Source organism: Hyalella azteca, unplaced genomic scaffold (genome assembly GCF_000764305.2).
Source record: "Hyalella azteca isolate HAZT.00-mixed unplaced genomic scaffold, Hazt_2.0.2 contig1994, whole genome shotgun sequence".
In the NCBI taxonomy this organism is placed as follows: Eukaryota; Metazoa; Arthropoda; class Malacostraca; order Amphipoda; family Hyalellidae; genus Hyalella; species Hyalella azteca.
Window position 1 is genome coordinate 15864 of NW_025932283.1, and position 14106 is coordinate 29969.

A 14106-nucleotide genomic window follows, 5' to 3' on the forward strand; every position below is an offset into this window, starting at 1 on the left:
CATTCTAGTTTCTACGACTCTTGTAACATTGTCCGCTCATATACAGTATTAAAAAAACAGATTATACGGATATTAAAAGTGCAAACACTAATCATCCGATCAGGTTTTCTTACTTCTACTCTTCTCATTAGTTTGTTCAGAGAAAAGTAGAATTCGTGTGTGTAAAATTATTTTCAGATATTATGTTTATTATTTTGTGTTTCTTACCCAGATGTTATTAGCTTTACATTAATATTCTTGGCACAATTTATAGGCATTTTTTATTTATAGATCATGCGTAATAATGGTATGTGGAAAAATGTTATTTTACAGGAAATACCGCTTTATCGACCATCAACTATAACACCTAAATACCGTTTTAAAGAAAACCAAAAGTCTAAATCAAATGAGAACATCAAATGTTATTAATTTCAAATAATGACGTCCTTGAATTTATTGTTGCTAGCCGGTGCATGTGTGTTTTGATAATTGTACAAACTATTTTTGTTATATTCGTTACGGGCGACGTGGTGCACGCAGAGCTTCAACTCAATCAAGCTCGCAATGTTAAAGTGGAGTGTGACTCTGGCCGGAGGAGCAACGCAGTCTCCCAAAAGAACTCCGTCCAACACGTTCCAGAAGAACAACATAGCAATTTCTAAAGGTAAATTCGTGAAGGACATCTCAATTTTGCCCCCGGCGTGTGGCTTCGAAAGCACAGATCTAAAGAACCGCAGTTACGACTTCCCTATGGATGACAGTGTTGGAAAAACTTCCTTTGGCGAACGAGAGTTTGTTTTGCCCAAGCATTTGGTGGTTCTAAAACCTCTTCGACGTCGTATGCCGGAGACAAGAAGAATTTTAAGGGTTGAAGTTCATTCAGACGAGTTGATGGCTCCTGAGAGTGTAGAAACTCAGAACACAGTCGACAAGTGTCAATCTGAAGAGGAACCCACCATACGAAATGTGTTCGTTCAATCGGATGAAGAAACCCCACCCAAACTTACGAGAAGTTCTTCGTCTTCGGGGGATAGTGTCGTAACCAGACGGACGAGCATCGCCACAGGATTTACTAATCTGGTCATCGAAGCTGCTTTTGAGTCCAGATTTAGAGACGAGGATGGATATCTGTCTAGTCACGACCCAAACCAGTCTGAACTCGGAGAGGATTATTACAACTCACTAGGGTCTACGCATGAATCACCAGACCGTCTTGGTGGAGAAATACCTAGGTCGGATGCTCCACGTCTGCTCAAAGTAAGCGGAAATACCACAGAAGATGATATTTACAGTGAAGCATGCATGCTTTTTGATTCTGAGTCGACTATTTATGAGAAGTTCAACTATTCGAATCCTAAAATGAATCGTATAGGCCAGGAAATGAACTTCTCCGAGTTCTGCGATAGCCGTCTTCTCAGTACGATCTCGAAGTCATCTGATATTGACGAAGAATCGGGCGAAGACGTTTCTATAACCAAAGAAATTGACGACAAAAGTAATTTTCGATCCTTTTTCACTCATAGCACGCCATTGAAAACCCCTTCTGTGCGATGTGAGGCGAGAGCATCTTTTCATGAAATTCCCGATGCGTCAGAAAAGATTGAAGTTTTCCCTCATACATCGCGAGAATTCAGCAAGTCTGCAGAGGACCTCATTTGCGAATCAGCTGTTAGACCCGGGGTTAGATTCGAGAGCATTTCTCAGTCTGAGCGAAAGAAAAAGAAATTAGGCTCAGCTTGGGATAAAATAAATTTTACTGGAAGCTTTGGCAAACGACGAGGCCGTTTTCTTTCCCCAACAAGCAAATTTGCTCTCGATGAAGCTGCAGAGAATCGAGATTCAGAAAATAGTCAGTGTTACGCTTCATCTACGTTGCCAGATCAAAGAAGCTTCTCGACGAAACGATGCTCAAGCGACTCTCAGCTCCTGGACGCAGCCCAAGTCTCGACCCGCGCCGATCCCCTAAATGACAATGCGTCGGAAGACAGCAGCTTAGCAAACGGTAGATCTGAGCCCGTCAATTCCTCGTTCAGACAGAGAATCAGTAAGTTCTTCCACGACTGTCCAAAATATCCATTAAGTAACTTAGGTCGAAGGGCTTCTAACCCCAAACTGGAACCGAGTCTTGACTCGACCAAGAGTCCCGATGACACCAAGAAGAAATTTAATTCCCAGTGGCCGTTCAAGGTCAGGTTGGTCAAGATGGAAAAGGTGCCATCTAATGGAGGTTTGAATAATCAAGAAAAACTCTCTCGATCGACAATATCGAGCATTACAAAGAACATATACAAAGTAACTCCTCGTAGCAAAGTGCCTGTTGAAACAGCAAAATTTTATGTTGATTATCACAAAGATCGTCGCGATATGACGAAAGAGCCACTCCATGATGTTCAGTTTTTTCACACGCCTCGAGTGAAAATGAAACCTCCTGATAACTTTCCTAAAGAAACGGTTTCAGATAACGAAAGTAAAGAAAAAAGTCTACATTCAGTGATTCAGTCTGATATTTTCACCCAAAAATATGATGAAATAAAATACAATCATAACGGCAAAGATGCGCCTCCTGCACCGGCAACCCGACTGCGATCCAAATCTTTGGAGAATGGCATCAAAAATGAAACAAGGACCGCAATTCCCGTACCTCGCACAATATTTCTCACTCAAGTAACTTCTAGCGGCCAATTCGCAGAAAAAGTCAGAGTGTCAATCTCCACGAGACATGAAACTCTCTCTCGACACGTTAACCACACTCTCCCTAAACGACGTTCTTCAAAAACTTCTGTGGATATAAACAGCAACCGACCGTCATCTGCCACTGGAGACGGTATCTACGAGCCTGTCGGTCGTCCTCTCACATCAGGCGAGGTCTACTTGACTTCAAGTTATGAATGGCTGGACTCGCCAGATTCCTGGAGCGAGCGACAGTGTTCTTCCATAAGAACCTCTTCTTTGCCAGTGAGTATTCATATCTTTTGATCGTCTGTTATGGATTAGGCAGTGATTACATATTTTTCGCTGACTCTTTTTTGACTGAACTTGTGTTGAGATTAAAAGTTTGATTATGATGCAACAAATAGGGGGCCTAGTGGTAATAGTTAAGAGTACCGGGATTAGAGCAGCGAGCTATGGATTCGATCGCAGCTGACTACGACATTTCTGGTCAAATCCGTGAGGCCGGGCGGGCAACGCAAACTTGAAACAGTGAGTTGCGTGTTCGAGAACCGCAACAAGCTGTGAATGTTCTGCGATGTTCAGAATGGGCAGTAGGTCCAACGGCCAAATTAACGCTGACACCGCTATACTACACTACACTATACTATAATCTATAATCACTATATTATGCTATAATATGCCATGATCTGTCTTGTTTTGATTTTTCAACGATTATTACTAGCTAGTACCTCACAGGATCTTTTATAGTTTGAACATGAGAAATTTTTAGGGACTCTAATTGAAAACGGTTTATTTGCAGTGTGATGAAAGAGACGAAATACTGAGGCTTAGTTTACAACTTAATAATTTTTATATTTTAGGCAGGAAAGTAGCATTGAACATCACAGTTAAGTTCTGGAGTGAGTTTTGGGATGAAATTTGAGCAAACTTCAATTTGTTGACGTTCAAACGACAATAGATTATCAACGTATATATATTCGCGTATTCATGTCGTCATCATCGTGAAAGCATGAATTTTGTATATTGCAGGAAAAAATAATACAGTTACTTAGCCAAAAAGGTGCATTCGCTCGTTTTTTCTTACTGACAGAGAATTTGTTTAGCATAGACTATAATAAATAGTTCACGCAACGTTGTGTCCGTCAGTCGGTGTTACACAGTTACACAGTTACAGTTACAAAGTTGATAAGAATTCGCGTATTCATGTCGTCATCATCGAGACAGCATGAATTTTGTAGATTGAAGGAAAAATATAATAGTTACTTAGCGAAAAGTTGATAAGTTTTCGCGTATTCATGTCGTCATCATCGAGACAGCTGACAGCATGAATTTTGTAGATTGAAGGAAAAATATATTAGTTACTTAGCCAAAAAGAGTTTTTTCTTACTCACAGAGAATTTGTTTAGCATAGACTATAATAAATAGTTCATGCACCGTTGTGTCCGACAGTCAGTGTTACACAGTTACAGAGTTGATAAGAATTTCATTATTTATTCAAGTTTCCAACGACGTACGGCACTAAAAATTTGTTCTTCAAGCTTGGGTAGTGAAACTTGGCCACCAGAATATGATATCGAAAACTTAGTCACTGTAACTTGACTCCTAAAACTTAGGCCACAAACACTTGTTAATTAAGCGTCACACAGTTTACTTTATTTTGGGTAGATATGGACAGAGCTGGGCAGCGCTACTTTGAAATGTAGCGGCCACTACCGCTACCGCTACATGCTCTAAATGTAGCGGGTGCTACCGCTACCGCTACACCCCCTAGATTGTAGCGGGCGCTACTGCTACCGATACAGTAAAATGTAGCGCCGCTACATTAGCCGCTACAACGGCCAAAATTATTGGAAATCTCTAAATATTTATTGTCCTGCTATTGGGATTTACTCATAAACATTTAATGATAATAAAACATTTTCAAAACATATCAATGCAACTTTATTGCAATTAACCTAACTGAAATAGTACGGGTTAGATACAGTAAATAAAAGTTAGTTATTTTTATGTTTTACCTTCCCTACATGGATGTCCATTTTAATCTACCAATCTCAAAAATTATCCACATATACATATAAAAAATCAGTCTTTTATCTGTATTTATATGTGGATAATTTTTGAGATTGGTAGATTAAAGTAGATATTCATGTAGGGAAGGTGAAAAAACCTGTAAGTGGTAACTGGTAACAACTTAACAAGTAACAACTAACATGTTGACACTAGTAACAGGCTGAGGTTGACAACATTACACCGAAATCATTCGTACAGTTTCATTCTGTAATTTATATTATATATGTATCATGCTGGTTTTTCAATAATATTCAATACTATTAAGTAAAATCTAAAGGCTTGATCTATAAATGAAGCGGTAGCGCTGTAGCGGCAAAACCTCGTATCGCTACTTAAATATGTAGCGGGTGCTACCGCTACAATTGCTTAAATGTAGCGCCGCTACCGCTACCGCTACATGTTGCGCGCTACTGCCCACCTCTGGATATGGACAGTTAATGAACAACTTGTTATGTTATGCAATTTGATGATGAATGCAATTGCATCACTAACAAATCAACCTTATAAAATCATAGTTTTTTATTTTATAGCTTGATTTACTCCTCTGCATGTATTTAATGAGGTACAACTTAACTAATCTTGTGCAGTAAGTGCCCTATATTTTGTTAAGGATGATCATAAATCTAGATCAATTAAATTTGAACGAGTGATTGATTCATGTAAAGATCTAGTATAAAATTTGAAAACCAAAGTTCATTTTTTATTTAAGATATTAAAAAAATTAGCACAAATTTTCTACGAAATTGATTTGATTTCTTCAAGACGGAATGCCTGAGCTCCGAGCAGCAGTTCAGTTTCTTCTGTAAATAGGTTCGGTTAGGTTTTAATGAGAAGCTACTTTGTCATTCGTATCTCGAGATAAGCAATCCTTGATATTTGAGAAATCCTGTCGTTTTGAATTACGTTATCCTAAATCTTAACCTTTTTTTATCTGTTTGAAAATTTGAAATTTTAATACGTTTATGTTTATAATAAGTTCGTTAATTGAAGAAAGCCCCGTTAAAACTGACACTGAACACGCAACTTTCCTTCGACGTCTTCAACGTTGAAACATAAAGTAAGCATTGATATTTTATATTGATTTACACTTAGCCAACTAAAAATCACATTTACATTTTTTAATCAAACTTTCCCTCCCAGAAATTTTTTGTCTAAAATCAACCACATACCACCACTGATAGTAATTTTCTTTTCTTCAGCTAAAATCCCGAGACGATAAGTATCGTGGATATGCGACCAAGTTGCCCCTATACATTTCCATCGCCAGGCTTCACGTAAACATTTAAAAATATAAAATCGGTTCTTTCTTATTGTTTATAACACGAGACAAGTGAATGAGCGTTTATTATTACAGGTAGGCTATTTACAGCGGGACAGACTGATGTGTGTGAGCTCTACTTATCTGTTGCATGTGGATAAGTTGAAAGAAATGGAATTTAACATGCCATTCATCAATTTAAATTGGTCTGACGCAATAAATTTTTAAAATTCTGCTTTAATTACGCTTTGGATGATTTGACACGAATGGACAGGCATTTTTAATCGTTATTTGTCACTCAGATATCAATACACGTTTCTATATTATTATGCCGATATTGTTTCATCATAATAGCCGAAAGATATACATATGTGTTCTACTAGTTTTCTAATTTGTATTCAATATGCAAAGAGCGGTCAATATTCATCCTATTCCCTCTCAGGAGGGACTTCTGACGCGTGTCTGTGCTCGTCAGAAGTCCTATGCGGGATTTCGCGCTCCTATGGGGATTGTTCCTGGGCGCCCCACCGCTGAGCTCGCGGTGTCTGACTGCAGATCTCAGTTGTGGGGTTAGGTTATTTATGTAGATAGGATTCTTTACATTAAATTATTATGTAGGTTGGATTCCTTACATTTCCCTTCTCTGTCTCTCTCGTGCGGGCGGCCGACGTCCCGTGTAAGCGACCTCTTGTTCGAGTGTCTTAGTTTCTGTTGCTTTTCACCTGTCCCTTCTTGTCACTTCGTTTTTTTAAGATGCTAACGCTGCTTTTTTCGAGCCAGCTTCAGCGGGCTGGACAATTTAGACCTTCCGCCCCTTGTGTGTGATGATTAATTTGAGGTATTGAATAATTGAGACCTTTCGCCTTGCTGCCCATTTTATATTTTGAACTCCGGTGCGAAATATCTTGATAGCTGAAGCGCTAGTAAACCATTCTACTACTACTACTAATCATCCTATTTCATTGACACATGCATTATCTACAAAGAATAAATTCGACGTCTCTAACACGTCATCTCACGCTCACTGGCCCCGTTACTCTTGTTTATTCATTGTTCGTTGCACGGAAGACGAGGATTCCTAAAGGAGTTTTCTGCCGGATGAACTCGTGAGGTCAGGTCACGCTTCTGCATTGGCATGTCTGCTGCTGCTCGCCCAGCAGTGAGGCTCACACTCACACCGGCTCAACCCAGTCAGTTGGCTTACAGACTTTGCGGTGGTGGGTAGTGTGTGGTTCAGTGCTACGGGAAAGCCCGGTCACTTTTCTCTGTGATAAAACGTTCGAAACTACCCGGAGATTGTAATTACATGCAGAAATATAAACGGGTGGCGTGATATTCGAAGGTGCTGTTTTGTGGGTTAATTTTGAAATGAAAGTTTTACAGGGCAAAATTAATTGATAGGCTGCACATTTCAAGGGAAGGATTTTCTCATCCGTCACTTTACAGTTTACAATGACTACCTTTTACTACAACTTCAGCGATAAACCGGTGAGTTGCAGTGCTGGAAAATTATTTATCAGGATAAATCTATTCGTCACTCAGGATCGTATTTTTAAATGGATCCAGTCGAATCCTCAAGTTCGAGTTGGTTCAGTTCAAATGTCTTGTATTGAAAAATATTCTAATTCGCGCCTGCGCTAGATTTTGTACCCTAAGCTTTTCTAATATGCTTAAAACTTCATTTCAATGTTACCTTTAGGAAAAGATCATATACTAGATGCTTGACAAGTGTTATTATATACCAAGCGGTATATAATTTCTGATTTTTTCCGATCTCACTTTATTGATTTTATAAATATCTTACACGCTTTTAAATTTCTTTTTTGTGTAGATAGCAAACATCGACAGGTCGAAGAATCTGCTACGCTTGGTTTATTAATTGCAAACCTGCAACTTGTAGCCGCGTGATGAAACAATTTTCTCTTCTCTGAAATCTTCAGTATATATGAAAGACTAAGACGTGTCTCCAAACTCTGAACTAACCTTTTAATTTGTATTCTGGCGATGTCTTTAAGATACTCAGAAACTCGACAGTTCCTGAATAATTATGAGTTGCGTGCTCCTTGGCCTAACACGAGACACGCCTCTTGGTAGCACTAATGACTGACTGAATTATTACCGTATTCATGTTTTCTGGTCGCGACAATATTCTTCATTAAGCCACACTGCCGTATGCATAATTTGTAATGATTGGTTCTAATTATGGTTCCTATACTTTCATCCTAACCAGCGATGAAATTTTCCATCGTGCTTTGGGTTTAACTGTTCATGTATCTTGGAGTTTAATTTTATTTTTTTTTTATTTAACTTAGAATTTGCCTTGTAATGACACCTATAGAAAACACGGTAGGTATGAAAGGGTTTCAAACAATGTATTGCTTTGGTTTTCACTTTTAAACAGCTACGTAGTTCCAAAAATGGTTAGATAGTCTTCGTTCTGTGTGTTCTGAACATTGAGCCGATTGTTTCTCAAAATATGAATAGGTTTGAGTTTCATAAGTATCCAGGAATTCGCGTTTTAGATGAATGTAAAAGTATACAATTAGTTATAGTAATAGCGTGGCGCATCGGTCGTTGTGTGCTGGCTGTAGTCCTAGTTCTTTTTAAAAATAATTTCAAAGTAATTTTCATGCCGTGTGTCAAATTACGATTGATGAATCGGTCTCTCACCTCGCACTCTTAACAAATAAATTGGTGAGAATTTCCCGACAACTTGGGGGGTTAATTCCTTAACATTACCAGGTGTAGAATATGATGCGTGTTATTTGCACTCGCTCTTTGTAAAACTTGTTTGCTCTCCCATTTTTTACGTTCCTTCAATTTTTGACATTTCAAATTTTCTCCTTGGCCCTCGAACCGACACGTATTTATTTATTTCCCAATCATCAAAGCAAATGCGTTCATCATTCCCCAGCAGATAAGTAGACAGCGTTCCGCGTATTTAATAATCAATGATTACGTGTTCCGGTCCAATCCATGCTTCAATTGTGTTGTCGATAGGGCGCTTTAGACACGTTAAAAGTTGCAATGGTAACTTTGTATAGAAGCAGAGCTCAAGTTCAGCGTTAAAGTCTACTGAAATTGCGTTCCCTCAATGACCCCATTTATCTCGTTCACGAACGAGAATATTTCGGGGAGCAGCCGAATTTATTTTTTCTTTGACTTGCTACGGCGTTCTTTATTGCTACCATTTTGCGCTGGTCACTGCATGGGTTGCTGCAACTGGGCACGACTAACATTGCAGCGGTCAGGTCACGATTCTATCATCGCAACCTTTCCTGTCACTAGCTGCTCTCCTGTGGCTCCTGAAGTTTGTCTTATCGCCGACTGGTCGAAATCTGACCGCTGCTCACCTCTGCAACACATTGGGCTCTCTTGAGCGCTAGTGATAAGAGAAATTTTGGTTTGCAATGCGTCGAAAAGATCGGTGGATTATGGATTTTATGATAGACTCGTTTGACATGATGCAAAATATAACGGCCAGAATATCCGTTAAAAGTAGATACGTTATCAAGATCTGCTCCAGGGAAATAGTATGTGCAGCGGGGAGAGGACGGTCCCGTGGCGATGTCATATCGAAGTCGCCTGCAGTCCGTCTGGAATTCTCAGGCCTCGCTGCAGTGGGCCTCAGTTATAGGTATATCGACCCTACTTTATCGGCTTTTAATTTACGAACATCAAATAATTATAAGCCATCAAGTACTGTCCAAATACGATCGCTTGCGGTTACATGTCACGCAAAAAATTCGACCATTTCTTCTCGATGAACGAAAGTCGTAGTCTCGCTTCGCAATTCGCCCTCAAGTTTACTTTTTCCTGCAAGAATAACACGGGAGGGCGGCGCATGAGACTTGCTTGACCGGCCGGTGAAAACTTGCCTGGGCTGTTTTTCCCTTAAAATTCGTTCTTTACAAATTCCGTGGTTTCCGACACGTTGGTGCGAGGACACTTTCGGCGATCCTCGGTTCCAGCTGAACGAAAGAATTTCTTATTACTTTTTCGTTCAATTCTATTACTCTTTTCCAATTACTTATTTTTCAGAATTCCTTATTACTTTTTTTATTTACTTGGTTAAGATAAGGCGCGTCACTTATTACTTTGTGGAGTAAACTCAAATTTGTTGAATTATTTATTGCGTATATTTTTGGTGTTTACTTCATGAGCCCGGCACTTGAACCGAGTATCTATAGCCGAAGGTTTACTGTGTACATGGTTATAGTCGGCTTCTTGACCAAGAGCCGGCTCATGCATGCTCATGCTGAGTAACGGATAAAAATGAATCAGTTACTCGATTCTATTCAATCAGATAGCGTTTCCGATCTTACGTCATGTAATGACGTCCCAAGCAATGATACCACATCCACCAATGATTCACCGATGATAACTGGAAGGAATTATTGCTTAAGAACATCTTAGAAGTTTGAGGTCGTCATCGATGTTTGTACTATGCGGCAAATTTGTCACGCTTATAACCGGTTGACGGAAATGGGAAATGTTTTACTTTAAATTATATTCATATTATGGTTAAATTATTAATTTTGGAATGTTCAAAGTTAAGTGTACAAACTTCAACGTTAAGACAAAATCATCATGTGCGGAAGGAGATTACACTGGAATATTAAGAGCATCTCTGACTTTACAATGTTTTGCAGTTTGTCTGAATATCAGAAATGTACTAATGTATATGAATTACATATTTTTGTTCTCATAGTCCTACAAAAATGTTTTAATCAATGCGCACCGATAAATGATTTAATAAATGAAAACCTAATTGTCAGTTTGTCATTAAAACCAAAAGACCTTCCGCATTGCATGATTTAACTTCTAAGCCATGATTTTAACGATTTTCTCTAGACATACTCGCTATTTGATCGAGATTCAGTGACGCATTCATTGAAACTATGACAAAGATTGTTCAATTCGTGGTACGAGAATTTCCCGGCTGTGTAATGCGATCGCGATATTGTTCACAATGTTTGTTCCTATACCGCTGCTTTATCTTGCAGAACAATGCGAGTAAACATTTTTGTGTTATCAGCAAATGCAAGCTCATTTCCATGGGTATACACTTCACCATTTATCTAGTAGAAATTTGGAATGGAAATTATTTGCATAAATAGTATCAGTTGCGCCCTTTTTCGGCAGCAGTACGGATGTATGTTAAATCTTTCCGATTAAATATCTTTATCTCAAAACCTCAAGTGCGTTCATGATGTCAAAAGATTTCGTAGGCATTGCATTGATGTGTATTACGTTTGAATGAGAGATTCTTGGTCGAAAGTAATGCTGAATTTTACCTTAAAATTTCTGATCATTTCTCATGGCAAACTGTATATACCAGCTAAAGCCCCCCGTATTTGGTGTCTTGAATTTGATTGTGTTCAGCTGGAGCTGCTATAATGTGTCTTTAGTCCAATTTTAGCTGAGGTTGACCTTGCTGGAATGACTGGAGATGTTGACGCTGTAAATACACGTGACTGTTCTAACAGCAGCCCTGATGCCATGTAGGGCTTGGGCGGCCATACATGCATCCGATGCCAACGTTCGGTCCATGCATGCAAACGTGCTGTAATTTGATATTTTTCTGAAGGACTTGGGCAATTTTTTGGCATTTTTATTTAAAACTCTGATATTTGATTTATGAATTGCGAATTTTTTAGAAATTATTTGTCTGCCAATTATAGAAACAAATAATTTTTTAGTAATAATTTTACTTCAAACATCAAACTATCGAGAAAATTTCGCGAATATCATAAAGCTGGAAGTAATGAATTGAACATATCGATTTTTTATTTTAATTTAGCAATTAATTATTCTGCAGAACAATGCGAGTAAACATTTTTGTTTTTGAAACCATTCCCTGTTTTTAATTAATAAAATCAATTCCTTTTTTTTTGTTGGAATGGTGAGTGTGGGAGGCCTTTAAAAAAAAAAAAAAAATATTCTGTCATTTCGAAGCTAGCAATGAAAAGTTTGTCGCCATTATACCCAACATAGCACTTACCTTTGTCTGTCATGTATAACTTGCTACATTGCCTCGGAAACATTTCTTGAACGCCTACTGCAGAGCAAACCGGCATCAGAGAACCGCGGCTTACACGGCAAGGTCGAAATTAATAAAAAATAGTTTCTGAAAAATTCAGGTATGAAAGTGATCAGCGATATTCAGGGTTGTAAATTTGTATATTCAAGCGTACGAGTAAAGAAATCAGTGTAATTTAGTTGCTGCCACCGCCTGTCACCCATTGCAGAAGTGAAGTCTATTATGTGTGGAGGCTGATGAGTTCGCTGGTCATCGTAGCGTGAAACCCGGGGGCACAAATGCCCGGCCGGTCAGTGCCTTCCAAGTTCGTGGGCTGACAATTTTTTGTTACCAGAATTTCTGTCTGTTTAATTGTTGTGATGAACTTGGGATCGAATTTTAACGTGTTTGCGAATCTGTTCAGCCTGCCTCCCTAATGAAAATTTGAAATATATGATTAACGTGATTTTTCTCAAGCAAAACATGATAATTTCTGGAATTCAGCATGTGAGCATAAATGAATTATGAGGATATGTAATTGAAAATAATTACCATAGTTTATTGAAATTACATTATCAACGTGACTTGACATAACAAGACTATATTCTTCAGAAGTTTTACACCTCAAAATCAAAGCGTAATGCACAAATGCTAATTGTAAATTACACGAGCGATCATCAAGTTGATGGTCAGTATGCTCAGTCATAAATAATGAGTACTCGCTCTAACTAATCATAAAATTCTTGCTATCGCAAATAGGATGGAATAGCTTGCTTTATTTGTCCCTCATACTAGTACATGTTTCTGGGAAATTTGTACATAGAACGCTTCCGTGGGAGTATTGATCACAGGTCTGGCGTCCGATGAATAATTAAATGTAATTTATTTTTTTCACGTTCAGTCTATTTCTTAATCGAACGGTCGATCTCTAAAATGGTGGCCGCGTAAATTTTAACAAAACATGAAGGATAGACGTTTCTTGTGTGCACACTTTCGGCTCCTTCGACTTTTCTCGCAGGATGAAAGTTGTTGTCTTTCATCCTTTTCGTCGGGGTCGGGCCAACGGCTTCAGAAGCGAGGTGAAAGGAGACGAAGCTTCTAGACGTCTGCAGATTCATTCATGTTATCGGAAGTTATGGCACATCATTCAGAGCTTATAGCTAGGAAGTGAGTTTTGGCTGTAAATTAATATCTGAGCTCGTTTATAATTTGGTTGTCTTGTTGATTATATTAGGTAGCACGGATATGCTCTCAAAAAGTGGCTTTCTGTTGCAATAGACAGGAAGTGCAAAATTTGTAATGTTTCATTCGTATATGTGTACGAGATGAAAGGGTTTTCTATATTAGAAGAACGCTGTTACAGTTATTCAAATTAAGAAAAAAATATTTTTACATCTTATGAACTCGGTCACGTCCCTGTTTTCATCGTTTTTTGAGCAATGTTTCAAGTCGTACACCAGCAGTTTTTATCGCATTTTCTCATTATGGGATAAATTCATTATTGTGCTCGCCATGTCCGTCTGTCCGTCCGTGACTTCACGTCTTCGTCGACGAGAAAATGCGCTCTCTGTCACTCACTGCAGCGAGAACTGAGTTATATATTTTAATAAGATCATTCAGACTAATAATTTAATGTGCAGAAATGCTCGACTCTGAATCGGTATCGTAAAAATCTATTCATGGGCATTCATACATTATAACTTACAAAATAGATGTTTATTGGTTACAATTATAAGTAACGCCATTACATGCGCTGGTGAAGGCTCGATAGCCAGGTGCGTTGCAAGAAAGCGCTACTATACTAGAGGCAGTTGCTGGGCTCTCAATTAAGGTATCCCCACCTGAGTTAGAGAAAGCTGCTGTACCGCGGCTGCGCCTTGGTGCAATTCCTTCCTGTGCATACGGCATATCATAGCTTAGTCTTTTGCATGCAATCTTTCCTGGGATCTGCACACATAATTTTTGGCCTGAGTTGAAGTATTTGTTATTAAGCTAATTTTGATGTAATATAGTATGCTAGGTATGAATCTTACATTTTATAACTAATTTGGAAAATGTACTTGGAATGCTAAATGATGATAGCCTACGACTTTATGCTCGAACT

General features: G+C 38.6%; 1 protein-coding gene across 1 annotated transcript in view; it reads left to right on the forward strand.

The window, feature by feature from the left end:
- The first annotated feature begins 413 nt into the window (after window positions 1–413).
- LOC108676261 overlaps window positions 414–14106 on the forward strand; it is a 114378-nt gene continuing 100685 nt past the window's right edge. Inside the window, exon 1 of the mRNA XM_018164316.2 lies at window positions 414–2934. Coding sequence (XP_018019805.1) covers window positions 544–2934 — 2391 coding nt within the window. The 5' untranslated portion in view covers window positions 414–543. The remainder of the gene's footprint in view (window positions 2935–14106) is intronic.